General features: G+C 42.2%; 2 protein-coding genes across 6 annotated transcripts in view; one reads left to right on the top strand and one right to left on the bottom strand.

Annotated features, from left to right (window-relative positions):
• Positions 1 to 1807, top strand: part of LOC309345754 (B-cell receptor CD22-like) — a 31876-nt gene extending 30069 nt beyond the window's left edge. For 3 of the 5 annotated variants that reach the window (XM_081869104.1, XM_081869105.1, XM_081869103.1), the window contains exon 9: positions 1035 to 1807. In XM_081869104.1, the coding sequence (XP_081725230.1) occupies positions 1035 to 1178 (144 nt within the window). In that variant the 3' untranslated portion in view covers positions 1179 to 1807. The remainder of the gene's footprint in view (positions 1 to 1034) is intronic. The other 2 variants (XM_081869107.1, XM_081869106.1) reach the window with 1 other exon arrangement.
• Positions 1808 to 4769: 2962 nt separating this feature from the next.
• HAMP (hepcidin antimicrobial peptide) lies at positions 4770 to 9775 on the bottom strand. The gene is made up of 3 exons (XM_081869895.1): positions 9585 to 9775; positions 6462 to 6530; positions 4770 to 5084 (listed from the first exon to the last, which is right to left on the bottom strand). The coding sequence occupies exons 1-3, from the start codon at positions 9660 to 9662 to the stop codon at positions 4980 to 4982; spliced, it is 252 nt and encodes an 83-aa protein (XP_081726021.1). The 5' UTR covers positions 9663 to 9775; the 3' UTR covers positions 4770 to 4979.
• Between the last annotated feature and the right edge of the window lie 9599 nt (positions 9776 to 19374).

Below are 19374 nucleotides of genomic sequence, written 5' to 3'. Positions count from 1 at the left end.
CAAGTGGATAAATAGGTACAGCTGTGGCGGGACATTTCCGTGCGCTCTGGTTTCTATCACGGTGTTCCGTTGTGCCAGAAGCTGTTTAGTCATGCTGGCCACATGAAAGCTGTCTGTGGACAAACACTGGCTCCCCTCAGCCTCAAAGTGAGATGAGTGCCGCAACCCCATAGTCGCCTTTGACTGGACGTAGCTGTCCAGGGGTCCTTTACCTCACCTTTAGAGTTGGAAGGGGTCCAGTCTGACCCCTCTGCAATGACTGATGTGGGGTTCAAACCCACGACTTTGAGATTAAGAGTCTCATGCTCTACCAACTGAGCTATCTTGTTAAAGGTGATGACTTGTTGTATATATTTCAACAATCCCGAAGTCTGAGAGTCAGTAGTGCAGATGTTGTAAAGGTTTGGTGATCTGATGTGGAACAACCCCACTGATGATGATAATACAGGTTACCCAGACTTTGTTGCTGGTTGCGAAGGGGCCCCCATGGCAGTTCAGGGCCCCCACAAGTGTAAGTCTGCCACTGACAACATACAGCTTCTCCAAAGCAATCGTATTATTATTATTATTATTATTATTAATAATAATAATAATAATTTGAGACCATCACACCATGAAAACAGATCAAAACAACCCTACCACAGGAAGCCTGGGCAACACACTTGTAACCAAACAGCGCCCATCTTAGTCTATCGAAAGCCTGGACAGTTAGGCGGGGAAATAAGTTTTTACTTGGTGCCAAAGACACCAGGTGGCCCTGACTGGGGGAAACGCATTCCACAAATGGGGAGCCACAACTAAAAAGGCCCCTCTTCCTTGTCACCACCCTCAGAGCCTCCCTCAGACAGGGGAACAGGAGAAGGGCCTGCAAAGGCGATCTAAGGGTCCGGGTTAGGTTCATATCAGGTATTTTGTTACAGGTGCTGGGAATTGTAGCCCCATGAGAAGGGTAAACCACAGTTCCCAGGCTTCTTTAGGGGAAGCCATGTGCTTCGAATGGACTAAAACTCTTCCTTTCTCTTTTTTCTTTTTAGGATCTGAGCACCAAGGCCTACGAATCCATGGCGGTGGCTGAAGATTATGAAAATGTATCAGCCGGTGAGCTGACTGGACTTTATGGGAACCTGGGCAACTGGCAGCCCACCTCTGGAACTGACCAGATCTACTCCAACGTCTGACCCGAGGAAGGAGAGAACTTTTGTCCAAATGCTTTCCTTTTCCTTTTTTTTTCTATTTAACAAGTGCTTGTATAATAACTAGAAGTAATGCTAGCTAGACCAATGGGGGTGATCGAGTAGGAGAGCCATGGGGGGAGGGAGGGATGGTGTCAAATTTGTACGCCCAAATAAATCTTCTGGGGCTCCCTCCATGCAACGGTTACCTCCTACAATTCCCTGGGGGTGTATTGTTAGTATAAACCCTCGGGACTCCCTGCTGCAGGGAAAACAAAATACTAGTATTAACTCTCAGGACTTCCTGCTCTTTTTGTGTGTGTCCAGGGATATGTTCTTGGGTGTAGAACCCCAGTTCCCAGTCCATGAGGGGGAATATTTATGACCTTATCCCCCGAGGCTCCTTTCTGTGAGGAAGTATTATTGATCCTCACCCCTGGGATTTCTTGCTGCGAGAGGGATAGCTAATGGCACTGAGCCCCTCCAAGACTGAAGGGTGTTTGGAGGGTTGTGCTGTTCTAATCCTGTCTCTTTCTTTCTGTGGCTGAGGTCTTTCCTGCTGTGCTGAGCCCATTGTGTCAGTGGATTTTACTGTCAAGACTTTCAAAGTATATGTCTCTATTTTTGTACTTTCAGCATGAATCCGTGGCTTTTATTACTGTGCTTAATTTGGGAATGGGGTGGCAGGGAGGGTGCCATGAAGATCTCTCAGTGGGGGTGGCAGCAGGAGGCTTCCTTAAAGAGAAGACTTCTTCAAGCACACAGAAGATTAGGGGTTGCTGTGTTTCCTTTCCCAACCAGGCTCCTGTCTGAACAGCTACAGGACAGTCAGAAATAAAGCAGTTCCCTTTATGCCACTGGATAGCACAGGTCAAATGTCACCCTCCAGGCCCCTCTTGACCCAGCCATCAGGACTTTCCCAAAACAACTGCTCTCATCAGCAACAGTAAAGGTAAAGGGACCCCTGACCATTAGGTCCAGTCGTGGCCGACTCTGAGGTTGCGGCGCTCATCTTGCTTTATTGGCCGAGGGAGCCAGTGTACAGTTTCCGGGTCATGTGGCCAGCATGACTAAGCCGCTTCTGGTGAACCAGAGCAGCGAATGGAAACGTCATTTATCTTCCCGCCGGAGTGGTACCTATTTATCTACTTGCATTTTGATGTGCTTTCGAACTGCTAGGTTGGCAGGCGCAGGGACCGAGCAACGGGAGCTCACCCCATTGCGGGGATTCGAACCGCCAACCTTCTGATCAGCAAGTCCTAGGCTCTGTGATTTAACCCACAGTGCCACACGCGTCCCTTTGACGCTACTGCTCATCAGCAGTAGCATAGTGGAAAATTCAGAAGTTCTGGGTCTCTTTCTGTTAATCACCCCCACGCTCCTTATAAGATTATACAGTCATATTACAGTGGTACCTCGGGTTACATACGCTTCAGGTTACATACGCTTCAGGTTACAGACCCAGAAATATTACCTCGGGTTAAGAACTTTGCTTCAGGATAAGAACAGAAATCATGCAGCGGCGGCGCAGCGGCAGCAGGAGGCCCCATTAGCTAAAGTGGTGCTTCAGGTTAAGAACAGTTTCAGGTTAAGAACAGACCTCCAGAATGAATTAAGTTCTTAACCCAAGGTACCACTGTATAACTATACCATATCAACAGCAATAATAAGGAATGCATTGCAACAATCAGTGCAGATCTCTGTATCTTGCCTTTCAGCAAGATCCGCTATTTTCTGTGCAAGTATACATGGGCAAATGTTTTGGTAAGTGGTTTTTTTCCATGAAGTGGCAATGTATAGTGGTGCCCTGCAAGACGAACGCCTCGCAAGACGGAAAACCCGCTAGACGAAAGGGTTTTCCATTTTGGAGGCGCTTCGCAAAACGAATTTCCCTATGGGCTTGCTTCGCAAGACAAGAATGTCTTGTGAGTTCCTGCGGGTTTTTTCCCCTTCCCCCTCCTTTTCCTAAGCCGCTAAGCCGCTTATCAGCTGATCCGCTGATAAGCCGCTTAACAGCTGATCCGCTAAAAGCCGCTAAACCGCTAATAGCGCTAATCTGCTAAGCTGCCAATGGGCTTGCTTCGCAAGATGAAAAAACCGCTAGACGAAGAGCCTCACGGAACGGATTAATTTCGTCTTGCAAGGCACCACTGTACATGACAAAAGTTGCACACCGTTCTCTTGAGACCGAAGCACCTTTTGTTTAAAGTTTTCCTAAATGGTTACCTTTCGAGCAGACAGAACCCCCCCCACCTCAGTTTTCTTTCTGTGCACCTTCTCCAGGGTGACCTTAGCTTTGGAAGCCTGGAACCCCCACTGGTCTGAGTACACCTTATTCTGGGCCTCTATGCATGAAATTCCCCTTTCCCCCACTTTGGCTTTTCATGCTTACATCTCCCTAGTTTTCATAAATTTATGAAGCATTTTAGGGTGCTGAAACATTTTCACACGCAATACCATGATATACAGAAAGGCAGCACTACACGTACAACCCCAGACCCTCCAAGTGTCCCTATTTTCCAAGGACGTCCCTGATTTAGAAAAACCGTCCCAATTTCTGATTTGATCCTGGAATGTCCAGCCTTTCCTCAGGATGCCCCTATTTTCAATGGAGAAATGTTGGCGGGTATAGAGGTCCCCCCCCCCCGCAGCTGTTTGAAGGCAATCCTGTATAGAGAAGGTTTCTTTAAAATGTTTAATGTTTTATTGTTTTTATATATGTTGGAAGCTGCCCAGAGTGGCTGAGACAACCCAATAAGATGTGGGGGGGGGGCATAAATAGTAAAATTTTCATTATGGAATGGGACGTCCCTATTTTCATCGGAGAAATGTTGGACGGTATGCAACCCCCTCACAAGTTCAAACTTCTAGTCCACTGCGATTGGGGTAATGTGCAGAATCCAGCTGTATAAATATCTTCATCCAAACGCACAGAAATCTCACATTAGTTTAACACCAGCCTTCATCACATGTGCATCCTGAGCTGAAACACCGGAGACCAAAGCCTCATGAAGAGACCAAACCTTAGCTTGAAAGACTCAAGAACATTTCACCTGGAGAAGGGATTTTTAAGAGGTGATGTGATACTCATCTACAAATATTTGAATCGCTTTTACATAGGTGATGGAGCAAGTGTCTGTTCTGATGCTCTGAAGGGCCAAACCCCAGCCAATGGGTTCAATTTACAAGAGGATTTTGGTTAAACATTAGGAATGACCTGCTGACTGTTTTAGCCGTTTGACAGTGAAACAGCCATCCTTGGGAGATGGGGAGTTATTAATGGTTAGAGGGGTTTTTAAAGCAAAAACCAGATGGCTACCTATCAGGGAGGCTATGGTCATAGATTACTTGCATCAGCCAGTAAGGAAGAAGAAGAAGAAGAAATAAGACCAATTTTGATGAGTCTATCTGCACCTGAAGCCCTGGAGAGTTGCCACCAGAGGACGGCAGAGGAGACAAGCCTTTGACAACATTACGTTCCCCATATGCGCTTGAGAACTCCCACCTTCCCCTGCCAGCAGAGCGCTATGGCAGTTGTGAGGTAAAAAGTAATTGCAAACACTCCGTGAGGTAAAAAAAAAACCTTGCAGACAGTCGTGTGGTAAAAACGCTTTAATTCCCAACAGTAACAAACGAGAGCGCACAAAGCGAGCAAACGATAAAAACAGTGCCAAACTAATAAATAAGGAAAAATTTGTTGACGGTGGTAGGGAGCAGCACGAGGTGTGGGGCAAGTTTGGGGAGCCTGGTGTGTGTGTGGTGCTGAGACGCGGAGCGGCCCGGCGGTGCCGAAGTCATCCTTGGCCCTCAGGCCCAACAGCACATGCCACATCCTTCGTTTCTGCAGCAGTTGCAGCAGTAGCGGCAGGTGGGGAAGTGGCTGTTGAAGCGCTTGGCTCTCCGTAGCAATGCCTGCAGTGGCAAGAAGAAAGAGCCCATTATTAACGGATTCATTTATTCGTTTTGCAGTCTGCCCTCCCCATATATGCTTAAAACGAGGCTCACAATGAGGCTTGAATACAAAGCGCAAATAAAGTAAAACAATAATAAATAAATAAACCAGTAAGACCTATAGCAGCCCCTCCAAATGTCCCTATATTCTAGGGGTGCCCCTGATTTAGAGAAGCCATCCTGGTTTCTGATTTGATCCCAGGATGTCCCACTTTTCTTTAGGACGTCCCTATTTTCATTGGAAAAATACCAGAGGGTATGCTATTATTCAACTCCGGAGTTGTCTGAAGGCAACCCTTTAAAAAATTTTTTTGGTTATGTTTTTGTATATGTTGGAAGCTGCCCAGAGTGGCTGGGGGCAACCCAGTCAGATGTGTGGGGTTATAAATAGTAAAATGATCATTATAGAATGGGACATCCCTGTTTTCATTGGAGAAAGGTCAGAGGGTATGGACTAGTCACTAGTGCAATTTAAAACGAACGAAATTAATAGTCACTCATGTTCACCTCAGAAGAGGGACTATGGGCATTTTTTGGGCCAAAGTTTGCGAGCCGGGCTTGGCCAGGTTTTGTTTATGAAGGAAAGAGGTACAGATTGTATACTCCTTTTTCCCAAATGTGGGTAAAAGGGGGCTTACAAGTAGGCTCAGATACGAAACAACAGATAATATAAAACATGGGAGCATAAATAAATAAAAATAAATCAGTAATACCAATAGTGTAATTGAAACAAGTGGAATTCAGAGTTGCTACTGTTTTCTCTCAGGAAAGGGAAAGCGGAGGGGGAAACTGAAAACCTAATAGGCTTTCTAGGTGTGGGATTGAGGAAGTATGGACATGCCCTGAGAGAAGAGCCATAGCTCAGAAGGTCCCTGGTTCAAACCACTGACATCTTTCATTAAAAAAAGATCACTGCCAGGCAGATCTGATCTAGTAGAAGAGAGCTTTCTATGTTCCAGGACAAATTAGACTTGTCAGGGTCCTAATCGGCTATCATTAGGTAGGACTTCCACAATTTATTTTATTTTATTTTTTAAATCTAGGTATCTCAAGCTGAATGGTTCTGAGCCTATACAGAGAACCTCTTTTCTGAAGGGGCAATTGGGTTTTTTGGGGGTTTTTTGGTTTGTTTTTTAGGGATTTAAGTGGGGAGCGGGGACAAAAGGAAGGGCAGGAGAAGCCAGAATTGCATTCTCCTTCAAGGCTGCAAGATTCAGGAATATAGCCTGGCACGCCAAAGGATCTTAGTGTGGTGCTCAGAGACACATCTATTGCACCATGCTGCCCCCTTGCCTTCACACTGGAGTAGTACAAGCACCACTGGGATATAGGTCTCACCTGAACGGTATTCGCCCTGGGCTCTGTCTTGTATGTATCCAAGCTTGTGAGGTCTTTCTCAACATCTGTCTGTGAAGAGAAAGAAAGGATGAGATTTGCTTTGGCTCATCTGTTACTGAAGGGGAGAAATCTTTCCAAACTTCACAGGTGGGGGAAAAGCGAGACATGGCACGTTTTCAACTCTGGTTCCCTCCTTGTGCTCCCCACCCTCCCTCAGCACAGTGGCGCAGTTAGGAAAGTTTAGACCAGGGTTTCCCAAACTTGGGCCTCCTGCTGTTTTTTGGACTACACCTCCCATCATCCTAGCTGGCAAGACCAGTGGTTAGGGATGATGGGATTTGTAGTCCGAAAACAGCTGGAAACCCAAGTTTGGGAAACCCTGGTTTAGAATCAGGTTTTATAAACACCCTTCTCTTTGCAGTGGGTCAGTGGTAGAACATCTGCTTTGCAGGCAGAACGTCTCAGATTCAATCCCAGGCGTTTCCAGGTAAGGCTGAGAGAGAGAGGCCAAAAGCAGCCAAGATAAATAATGTTTCTGATAATCAACTGTTTATTCAACTCAATGTGTTTCAGTGAAATTTCCTTCACCGGGAGTTTCAAAAGCATACAATTTCTTAAAGGTAAAGGAACCCCTGACCATTAGGTCCAGTCATGACTGACTCTGGGGTTGTGGCGCTCATCTCACTTTACTGGCCGAGGGAGCCGGCGTACAGCTTCCGGGTCATGTGGCCAGCATGACTAAACCGCTTCTGGTGAACCAGAGCAGCACACGGAAACGCCGTTGACCTTCCCGCTGGAGTGGTACCTATTTATCTACTTGCACTTTGACATGCTTTCAAACTGCTAGGTTGGCAGGAGCAGGGACCGAGCAACGGGAGATCACCCCGTCGCGGGGATTCGAACCGCTGACCTTCTGATCGGCAAGTCCTAGACTCTGTGGTTTAACCCACAGCACCACCCGTGTCCCTCTATTCAATTTCTTAGGACCCTGATTTGTCAAAGCTAAGAATCCGAAGAGCTGACCTGGATCAACAGTTGATTATGAGCACTGGAGCTCTCCTATCCCTTTGATCTTTCTCCCCCTCTTGTTGCCAGGGTTGAGAGAGACCCTTATCTGAATCCCTGGAAAGTCACTGCTGGTCAGTGTGGACAATACTGAGATAGATGGACCCAATGGTCTGACTCAGTGAAAGGCAGCTTCCTATGTTCCCAAATCTCCATTTCCATCTAAAGAGAGGGGCCATTAAGTCCACAGTCTGAAAGCACCTTCCTGCACCACTGCTTGCAACGGTTCTCAACCTGTGGGTCCCCAGATGTTGGACTACAACTCCCATCATCCCTGGGCTCTGGCCTTGCTAGCTAGGGGTGATGGGAGTTGTAGTTCAACAACATCTGGGGACCCACAGGTTGAGAAAGGCTGGTTAGAGAATGTGGAACAGCCTTTGAAATACAAAACTAAATGAAGTTTTCCTCAAAGGCAAGGTGGGAAAAGAGGGGGAGGAGAGAATTGTGATTGTTCAGGGACTGCTCTTAGAAAACAAGGACTAGGGACAACCGAAGTCCTTGCCAAAACCCTGCAAAAGCCAGTTATGGTCCCTGTTTATTATGGATAAGTTGCTAAAGCTGAGGAAAGTGGGGCTATCTTCAAGCAAAGCTAGTCCAAGACATTTCGTGCTCTGAGAAGGAGCGGCCAGCGCCTTCCCATAGGTATCAATGTAGTGAATACCCTGGTTCAGCCATGGCCAGATTCACACCATGCCTTTAAAGCAGTGTTTCCCAACCTTGGATCTCCAGCTGTTTTTGGACTACAACTCCCATGATCCCTAGCTAGCAAGCTCAATGGTCAGGGATGATGGGAATTGTAGTCTGAAAACAGCTGGAGACCAAAGGTTGGGAAACACTGCTTTAAAGCACTACTACACCACTTCAACAGTGCTGGCTCCCTTCTAAGAAACCTGGGGTCTGAGGTCTATAACGGTAGCTGAGAGTTGTTAGGAGACCCCATCCCAGTCCCTGTCCCAGAGCTACAGTGCCCAGAGAGGGTTAGAAATCAATCTCTCTCTTCCCAGAAAATTGTGAATTGTAGCTTTGCAGGGCAGGAACTCTCCAGAACTCAGTTCCGGCACCTCTCAGGTGGGCACCATTGCCATTCTAAGATAACAAGGGAGGTGTTCATGGTGAGTTCAGGCACCTCTTTTTTTCTAGAACAAAATAGCACTGGGTAATGCTAACAAAGTAACAATTTGCTATCTTTCATGGCACCCCAGATCTGTCACAAGTGGCCACCATGCTTGTGGAGCCAACTCCTAAGGGCCAAGGTCCCTTCAGCCCCCCCAAAAAATATTTTTGAGGATGCCCCTCCCCCACAATGCTGATGGGCATTGTCATTCAAATGGTGTGTATGTACCATGTCTTGTGGTCAATTATGTGGGGTGGGGATTACCTCCCCCCCCACACACAATTTTTTTAATCAAGTTGGCAGCCCTGCTTGGCCTAAGGATAGTTCCATCAGCTTGCACATTTTAAGAGAAAATGCATCCGAAAGATGATACTGAGATGTGAAATTTCCTAAGGTTTTTTTAAATAATAATAATAATAATAAAACCACAGCCTATATCTTTTTAAAACAATCCCACACACACACACACACACACAGAGAGAGAGAGAGAGAGAGAGAGAGAGAGAGAGAGAGAGAGAGATTTTAAAAGACAATATAAGATGCTGATGATATATGGAAAAAGGCTGGAACGGATTTATGAGTGAACACATGTAAAAGTGACGAGGTTCACAAATAGACTGATCCATCCTAGTTAAGGGGGCTTTTGCTCAGTTATATGACACAAAACTGGCCGACACAAAAAGATCATTGGCAGAGGATCTGCTTTGCAAGCAGATGGTCTCAGGTCTGAACCTTGGCATGTCCAAGTTGGACTGGGAATGTCTGCTGCCTAAAACCTTGAAGAGACACTTCCAGCAAGGGCAGATGTTCCCTAGCCAGATGTTTCAATAGTCTGACTTCCTATGAAGTCCTATGACTTCCTATAGCCTCCTACGTTCCATTGGATAAACTTGACTAGGAAGATCGTCTCATAAATTCCGCCTCATAATTTATGTGATTCTCACCTGAAGTTTGAAGGCACAAGTGTTTCTGGTGGCAGCGCTGAGAAGAATGAGGACCACGCAGACTAGTTGCAGTTTCATCTTCCTTTTTTGCGATGGGTCCTGTCCCTTTCTTTTCAATCACTTTTCTCTCTCTTTTCCCCGCTCTCAGGCTGTCACGATCTCTCTTTGATAAGCCTAGAATGTGTTATTCCCAAGCAAAGAAGAGGGCTACTTTTATAATGCCTGAGAGTCCCTCCTCAGCTTGGAATCAGCCAATCGCCTGTGTTCCAAGAAAGAACACGTTTGGATGAGATAACTCTTGAGCAAACAGGTCAATAGGCTTATCACATTTTATCAGAAACTCATATTCCAAACACACAGAGGAAGAGGGGGCCAAATTTCCTAACTGATGTAACTCGAGGTTGCTCCATGACACTTCACATCCTTATTTATGCCTGCATGTGCAGCTATTGAATGGATAAAGTCTCATGTACAACAACAGGATTGACACATTCTTTCATAACTTTTAATCTACCATCCTTTCTGGGGCTTCCCTGGGGATTACAACTGATTTACTGTAATTTTGTGGTGGGTTTTTTCCTTCAATTGTTTTTTAAAAAAACCTGGAAGCCAAAAATAGGAAAATTCAGCTAATGTACTATGACTTCCCCAAGTTTTGCAACACGCTTCCAGTCTGCGAACAGAGGAAGTTTCACAGAAGGGGAGAATGGTTTAAGAAACAAATCAGGAATGCAATCGCCACCACAGGGTGGGAACACAGTTCCTGAGGTAAACTTCGAATGGAAGACATTACTGATACTAAAACCTAGTTCTACGGCAGAGGCCATAACAGACGTAGGAAGAACACAATTCGGATTCAGATTTCTGAAGTCTATGCACCTTGACAGATTTCAATGCAAATTGATTTCAGCTCAATGAACGAGCAGCTGGTGTCAATCTATTTAAGATCCGGCTTACGGTGCAATTGTGAAGTCGGATTCAATTCATTGAGCGTCATCTACAGTTATCAATTGGGCTGTGAATTCTCAGAAATTAAAGAAAGAGGAGAACAATGACATTCTTAAATTATTTGCTGCACCTTTACTTCTGGATAGTTTTGTGCCATAGAAGGAGTTGATGTGTTTGCTATTTTGAATCACAGGGGGTTTAAAATAAATAAATAAATAAATAATCATCTCCCCCCCTTTTTTTTAGTTAATGAAAACGACCAATTAGCTGCCAGTGAAGGAAAAAAGGAGCAGGGAAAGTGCAAGACATGAGTGTAAAAGCTATTTAATTAAAAGTATCAAAATCCCAGCAATTTAGAACAGATATGGGAAAATCTGAGGAAATCTTTAAAAACAGCAAACAGTAAACTAAACTAAACTAAACCTAAAATAATAAATGGCTATATTGAAAACTTAAAACTATAGTGTGTTCACATATCCTTTCAAAGTTTTTGAGTTTGTCCATGTTCCAAAAGTTGCAAAGCCCTCATAACTTATAGGGACTGGAAATCAAATAATCTGTTGTTTCAAATCCAGTCAGAATGAGAATTAAAACGCATAGGTTTTATGTTACACATCAAGGATCTCCCTGTGAGGCAAACAGAATTTGCAGGGGGAAATTCCCAAGCAAATTATCTCATCTTGCATTTGTTTGCATCATATCCACATTTTACACTCCCCCTCCTCAGTCTTCCTAACAATTAATTATTAATATTTTAATAACTGGTTTTATAGCGCCCCTCAATCATATTCCCAGTACAGTTTACAAAAAGAAAATAATGATAATTATAATTGTGGTTCTGCTGCTGCTGCTACCACCAATACAGCTAAAGATAGCAAGGAGGGGAAAGAAATCTGCAATAAATTTTATTTTATTTTAAAAAGAAGCAAATATTGGGTTTAGTAAGCCAGTAATTTACTGCAGTAGAATTCACCCATGCAAGCTTTTATTTTTTTCTTTTTAAGGTATTAATCAAAGCGCTGAATTTCAAATGCTAAATCTGCAAACACTCAAAATTTCTGAAGTCAGATATGAACCCCACAAGTGTGCAAATTTTAAATGGGTAGAAAATTTCCCTTTCAACTCTACTTATTCAGACAACCTCTGTAAATGTGTCCTGTTAGTTTGATGCCTGCTTCATAAATTGAAACTTGTCAACAGATTAAAAATTCTAGTTAATTGACAATCTTACTCATTCCATTTGTTAAATTTATATATATCTGCAGATTGCCAAAACCGCAATGTCTGTGTCTTTTTGAGGTACTGAAGAAAATACAACTTACAATTTAATAAATGAGACTTACTGTTTATAGTGAAAAGTAAAGGGGAACTTTGCTGTTCTCTTTTGCACTAAACAAAAACAAAAAAATCAAGATACTGTATAGAGAAGCATGCACTTAATTTGCAACTCCAAATAATCAACTACAGCTTCAGTTGGCTAATAATATTGTTAATTATTGTCACCATATACAGCACAACCCATTCTGAAATCTTGTCTAGCATTCATAAATTCTGACTGTTCATTTTAGTGTCATGGCTCTGCTGAGTTCTTTTGCAAGACTGATGGCAAAGATTGTCTTTAGAACTGATTTGACTTCAGTCACTAAATATTTTTTGTGTTGTTTTTTTAATCCATACAAAAATCAATGCAGGTAGTTTTTATTCTTTATCTTAAGTTTCTAAATAAAAGTAGAAGTAGAAATGAATCAAGTTGTGCTGAGCTCAGGAAAGATTTTATGGATTTAGTAAATTATATAAAGGAGGTTTTCAATTCGTTTGGGTCCCAGAACAAAACGCTGAAACAATAATTATTTAGAAAACACACAACTATATTTATTAATACTCATTTATTTTGGTGTTGTAAATATGCTGATCATAAGTTTAAGTTGTTCCATGTTCATTCCCAGAATCTTTTTATATGAAATTTCCATTAGTTCTGGGGGTTTTTTTCTGAATAAGATTTGTTACTTTTAAAAATCATTATCCCCGAATCTGTCTGGGTAGCTGAGATGCAGATAATTCAATTCCTAATGGCCATAGATTTGGAATAATTTTTGCTCTCCTTGCTAGTCTCACTTCCACCCAGAGAAGGATAAAATCTTTTTTTATTTCTCTGTGCCTTAGGCAGCCATCCTATAATACGTCTACCTGCAAGCAAGCCTTATTTAACAGAATGGAACTGACTTCTGGTGAGCATGTATAGGATTGTGTGGTTACAGCAAAACGTTGGAACTCAGCCAGTATCCTTAGAAATTGTTTAGTTTGCACTTTAGGAATATTTAAATTTATCTCAGTCCGGATTTGGGCGTATGTCACGAGGAACCAAAGTTAACAGAACTTACCGTTAATAGCAGTCTAAGGTTGTTGTCATTTGTGTAGGTGGGCTTGGTAAAAAAAAGAGAGAGGCTGTAAATCCATAAGTATATATATTTTTAATTGTCTATCATTCATTTGTATATCAAGCTAGAACACAGTAGTATAATACTGTAGAGTGGTACCTTGGTTCTCAAACGCCTTGGTACTCAAACAACTTAGAACCTAAACACTGCAAACCCAGAAGTAAGTGTTCCGGTTTGCGAACTTTTTTCAGAAGCCGAACGTGCTCCGTTTTGAGTGTTACACTGAGGTCTGTCTGTTTTTGCTATTTATTTTGAGTTTTTGCAGCTCTTTTTTGTGACTGTGCGGAACTCAGTTCAGCTACTGATTGATTGATTGTGTGACTGCAATACATTGTTTATTGCTTTCATTTTATGGATCAATGGTCTCATTAGATAGTAAAATTCATGTTTAATTGCTGTTTTAGGTGTTGTTTTTAAAAGTCTGGAACGGATTAATCCATTTTGCATGACTTTCTATGGGAGAGTGTGCCTTGGTTTTGGAACGCTTTGGTTTTGGAACGGACTTCCAGAACAGATAAAGTTTGAGAACCAAGGTACCACTGTATATGAAATTTTTGATTTCTGTTTACCTCTCAACCTGTTACTATTTTTGTAAGATGTCTGTATGATGATACGCTTCACTGGTTGCTAGGTTCATAGTTGACAGATATTAAAAATCATGTATTTCTTTCTTTATTTTTTTTAAATGTAAATTGAAAATGAAGCCAAATTAAACAGATACAGAAGGTGAGTTATTAGTATAGCAGGCTCAAAGCAGCTCAATAACACGCACACACACACACAGAGAGAGATATGAATTGCAGAGCTGGAATATGTATTTAATAGGGTTTCCGTACAATGTATATCTTTATAAGATTTTTAATCAATATAAAGGGGGAAAAATCCTGATTAAAAATAATGTAAAGAAATAACTTTTTAAAAAATGGTTAAGGCAGAGCAATGCAAACTATGGGGACCTGTCATAAGTTGTGCCTGCCAGATATATGCTAGTTTAAAATACACTCAATCCAAATCGTCTCCAGCCTGGTGTTTCTGGGGTTTGGATTACAAAAAGGAAAGGTTCTCAGGAGGTTAGTGAAAGCAACTGAATTGCATTCCTTTCTTATGCATTGATTTAAAAAGAAAAGAAAGGGATATTAGATACTTTTATTTAAGGAATACAAAGGCTGAATTAGTATTTAAATTATAATAAAATATTTGTGTCCCTTCCAGTATTCATCCTAGACCCATTGAAAATAATGGACGTGTCTAACCTGGGTCAATTCACTTCACTGTTTCTGCTCTGGGTGTAGCTTGGTTGGATACAACCCTTAGCTATTACAAGATTTTCATGTAAATGATAAAATGTGGATCAAGTTTGGCTACCATTAATTTATTATATGAACTCAAATACAAATCTGATTATATTTTTGCAAAGGGCACAACTTATATCTGTCTCATTTCTGAATGTGCTGGTTGTTGCAAATTGTTTATTAACTATGTCCTTTATTGACTGAGGCTGTACCGACTTACGTACAGAATTCAGAGGGAGCTATTTCTGCAAAGACATGCATTGGATTGTACTATTGGAACTGTTGCTGCTTTTGTTTAATTGGTGCTTTTTAAAAAAACAAAAAAACTCTTAGGAGATAGAATCGGTGCATTTAGAATTTATTTGCTGCATTAATCAATACTGCAAAACCTCCCAAACTCCATCAATTTCAGAATGATATAAAAATAATAATAGCAAAGCATTCTTTATTAAATTATTTTTCAAGAAGCTATCATAGAAATCGAATTAATCAATTTATTCAGTTAGGCTTTGTAAATGATTAAAACAATAATTATTTAGATAAGGCATAACTATATGTTTAATTGGCATCTCCTGATTTACCCATTTATTTTTGGTGTTATCAATATGCTGATCATGTTTAAGTTTTCTCATATTCATTCTGTTTTTTATATGTAATATTTTCATAAATACACACCCACCCTATTATAATTGCTCTGGAAGCTACATTTTAACATTCTTCAAAAATAAATCAGCCAATTTGCATCTTAGAGCAATTAGTTAAATTGTGCACAAAGATAAACAGATAAACTGATTTGAGCCTGTGATGGGATTATTGTCAAATGCACTTCATTTATGTGTTTAAAAACACAAATCTGAAAATCCCCATATGGGTAACATCAATATATTAGAAAAGCAGAATCGTAACCAAAAATACTTCCATCTAGCAATTCGGCAACTTCCATTTAGGATTTGAGAATGTAAATCTAGGGCACTTTGATGAGCCTTCAATGGAATTTAATTCAGGCTAGTTTGTAACAATGCTAATGCTGTTGTTGTTGTTGTTGTTGTTGTTGTTGTTTTGTTGTTGTTATGCTTTACTATTTGATCTGGATTTTTTGCTAAATGCAAACTGCCTTGAATATCATTTGACTGAAAGACAGGATGCAAAACTTTGAAATGAAGAGGAAATCCAGTCAAAATTAAACATTTATAAATCCATTTGATTTCAATGGGAAAACTAAGCATTTATTTAAGACTGCAGTCCAAAACTCAGTGAACGAGGAGTAATGCCATTCCCAGGCCAAGCCATGCATATAAAAATGCAGATACTAGGGAAAAAATTGTACAAAGAGGCATATCTATATTGCTAAAAATGATATACAAAAAAAGCCATTATATTAGGCAAGCTTGCTTTGCAAAAATGTGCATATTAGGCAAAACTGCATACTAAAAGACTTATGTTTAGGATAAATTCGATGAACTGTCACGAGAACTTTGAAAAATTGCAAACAGATGTGAAAATACAGAGAGCTGAACTTAAGATTGGAAACTTGAAATTGACAGATTCACCTGTTGATGTTTTTCAGCTACAGAAAAATCCATACACGGATGAGTTTGCTGTTAATGTGCAGAATGACAAGATCCGATGTACTATCTGCATGTGTGTTAACGGGAAAAAATCTCCCCCTGGCCCCGGTGCTCTGAGTTCAGTGACAGACGTTCCCCTTCCAGGCAGAGAGAGGGGTCTGCCTTGAGCCGAGATGCCACCCTCTTGGCTGAACGTGTTTGCTCAGAGCCCAGAGGAGACAAGTTTGTTTGCCATTTCTCCACTTTGCTTGCATCCCTAGCGGGATTTGGCCGGGCTCCAGCCGACCTGGCTCCTCTGCGTCGGCCAAGTGCAGACCCAAAGGCGCCAGGCAGCACGCCTTCCTGTCCACGCAGTCTGCCCAGGACCAGCGGCCTTGGGGAAGTCGCTTCCCAGCAGCCCTCTCTGAGCTGAGGACAAGGGAAAGGGCCACAGTCAGAGCGCAGGAGATGTACAAAGGGAGAGAATATGGTGCCATTGTTGGCATAAGCCCTGTTTATGCCCTTGAGCTCCTGGGAGAAAGGGGGGATAAAAATGAAATGTGCATCCCATCTACTAATACATACCCTCTAACATTTCTCTGATGAAAATAGGGACATCCTATTCAATAATAAGGGACACGGGTGGTGCTGTGAGTTAAACCACAGAGCCTAGGACTTGCCAATCAGAAGGTTGGCGGTTCGAATCCCCACGACGGGGTGAGCTCCCGTTGCTCAGTCCCAACTCCTGTCAACCTAGCAGTTTGAAAGCACATCAAAGTGCAAGTAGATAAATAGGTACCGCTCCAGCGGGAAGGTAAACCCCAGAGTCGGCCACGACTGGACCTAATGGTCAGGGGTCCCTTTACCTTTAATCAATAATAATAATCTTTTTACTTTTTTTTACTATTTATACCCCTCCCATCTGACTGGATTGCCACTCGGGGCAGCTTCCAACATACAGTGGTACCTTGGTTCTCAAAAACCTTGGTACTCAAACAACTTAGAACCCAAACACTGCAAACCCGGAAGTGTTCCAGTTTGGGAACTGTTTTGGGAAGCTGAACATGCTCCGTTTTGAGTGTTACACTTCAGTTTTGAGTGCCACACTTCCATTGTGAGTGTTACGTTTCCACTTTGAGTGTTACACTGAGGTCTGTTTTTGCTATTTATTTTGTTTTTGCTCTTTTTGTTTTGTTTTTGTGACTGTGCGGAACCCAGTTCAGCTACTGATTGATTGTGTGACTGCAGTACATTGTTCATTGCTTTCATTTTATGGATCAATGGTCTCATTAGAGAGTAAAATTCTTGTTAAATTGCTGTTTTAGGGGTTATTTTTTTAAAAAGTCTGGAATGTATTAATCCATTTTGCATTACTTTCTATGGGAAAGCACACCTCGGTTTTGGAATGCTTTGGTTTTGGAATGGACCTCCGGAACGGATTAAGTTTGAGAACCAAGGTACCACTGTATATTAAAAAATGCTAAAACATTAAACATTAAAAACTTCCCTATACAGGGCTGCCTTCAGATGACTCAGGGTCGGATAACTCCATATCCTCCAACATTTCTCTGATGAAAATAGGGACGTCCTAAATAAAAGCGGGACATTCTGATATCAAATCAGAAACCGGGATGGCTTCTGTAATTCTGGGACATCCCTGGAAAATAGGGACCCTTGGAGGGTTTGCTAATATCCAACATATTATCAGAGCGTGCATCCTGTAGCCAAAAATGACACACCCTGTGCATAAGAGCAGAGTTTAGGGACCTGCACAAAGTTTTGCAGAGGTACAATTGTTTTGGAGGAAAGAACCCACTAAGTTGGTGGTGGGACTCAGCCAATTGAGGACTGAGCATGCTCAGTGACCACAGATGATGAATATGATGTCCACTACTATGTGCAAATGTTGTCAACAAGGGACCTGCCATCAGGCTTCCACCCTAACTCCATCCTAACAAAAACAAGCCTGTGATGGGTGTCCGCTTCGTAACCTAATTTATTAATTGTGGCAATCTATGCCTTCCTACTCAGAACTGAGTCCCAGTTGAGCCCAATGGTACTTACTTCCAGGGGGTGGTTGAATATGTTGATTTCAGTTTCTCTCAGTTTCTAATTTTCCAAATCTTAAATTTGGTTCTCCAGATTTCTACATGGCTTTGCAATTTTCTTCTTTTTTAAGTCATGAAATTTCATCAGCGTTTAGTGTGAATTTATCGCAAAAGGAAAGCAGTGCCTAACCTGGAGGTAACAGAATAAACGATACAAGGAGGGAGCTGAAGCTAAAGACAGGAAGAGAGGGGGTAAGGAAATGCCTGGATACTTAAAAGGAATTCGAATCTACAGGACCTGATGCGCAGCACCCAAGAGCACTAAAGGAGCTTGCAAATGTGATCTCAGAGCCTCTGTCTATATATTCTTTGAGACTTTGTGGAGAACAGGCATAATACTAAGTTGGATGGACCAACGGTAAGTCTCCTTGAAGTCAGAGAGGCAGCCCCTCGTGTCCAAATTTCCCTCCCCCAATCTAGAGCCAAAAAGCAAAATTGCCTCATCTTCAGATCCTGAGTGGGAGGAAACGGGCTGTTCTTTGGTGCACTTGCTTTTCTTTCACTCTCATTTCCCCCAATTTCTGCAAACCCCAAGTCTCAACATAAGCAATGATTTCCTTTCCTTCTGTTCCTTCCCTTCTTAGGGGTCATCAGTTATGTGCACCATTCCCTGCAGACTGTCAGGGGTTTTGCAGGTGTGATTCAAAGCACATACACGGAAATTCTGGCTGCAAACACACCATGCGTTTATAAAGTGTGTCCTCTCCCAAATAATCCCGGGAGCTGTAGTTTATTGTTGGAAGCCTCCCAGAGTGGCTGGGGCAACCCAGTCAGATGGGTGGGGTACAAATATTATTATCATTATTGAAATTGTAGCTCTGCGAGGGGTAAGCTACCGCTCCCAGGATTCTGGAGGCATGTACGTGTGTGCTTTAACTGTGAGATGTGAACACAACCTTGAGCCTGTGCAATCGAAGCAGATTAAAGGGTGCTGCCACCCGAGCACAATAAATCCACTTTTTTTAAAAAAGGGTTTTTGACAGCTAGGAAAGTGATGGAAAAATGCACTGAATAACACAGAATGAATGATTGACAGGGAGACATATAATTACCCTGCAAGGAAATCAGGATGGATTCTCAATGTCATATGACCTCCCTGCAAACCAATGTGTAGGGAGTTGTAGTTGTTAGCATGTTGGCTTAAGTTGAAATCTCCACTAGGCCAGAAAGCTCACCAGGTGACCTAGTCCCTTCCTCTTAAGCCTAACCAACTTCACAGGGGATGGAATACCATGTATCCCACCTTGAGGTCCCTGGAGGAAAAGGTGAGTTATAAATGCAAAGGACAAATAAAGCAAATAAAATCAGAACAAATGCCGAAGAAAGACCAGATATAACCTGATCTCTACGAAAGCTTTATGTCAGGAAATGAGGATGATGCTCAGTAAATAAAATAAAAAAATTCCTTCCAGTAGCACCTTAAAGACCAACTGAGTTAGTTCTAGGTATGAGCTTTC

The sequence above is a fragment of the Podarcis erhardii genome, assembly GCF_964252035.2.
Source record: "Podarcis erhardii genome assembly, chromosome: 7".
Classification (NCBI taxonomy): domain Eukaryota; kingdom Metazoa; phylum Chordata; class Lepidosauria; order Squamata; family Lacertidae; genus Podarcis; species Podarcis erhardii.
This window is presented reverse-complemented; position numbering and strand designations above follow the sequence as displayed.

What these genes read in the sequence shown, in the direction of transcription:
- HAMP (XM_081869895.1), bottom strand. Translation starts at nt 9,662, where the DNA reads ATGAAACTGCAACTAGTCTGCGTGGTCCTCATTCTTCTCAGCGCTGCC. An exon ending in CTTGTGCCTTCAAACTTCAG is followed by an intron (nt 6,531 to 9,584) that starts GTGAGAATCACA and finishes TTCTCTTCACAG; the next exon opens with ACAGATGTTGAGAAAGACCT. An exon ending in CCAGGGCGAATACCGTTCAG is followed by an intron (nt 5,085 to 6,461) that starts GTGAGACCTATA and finishes TTGCCACTGCAG; the next exon opens with GCATTGCTACGGAGAGCCAA.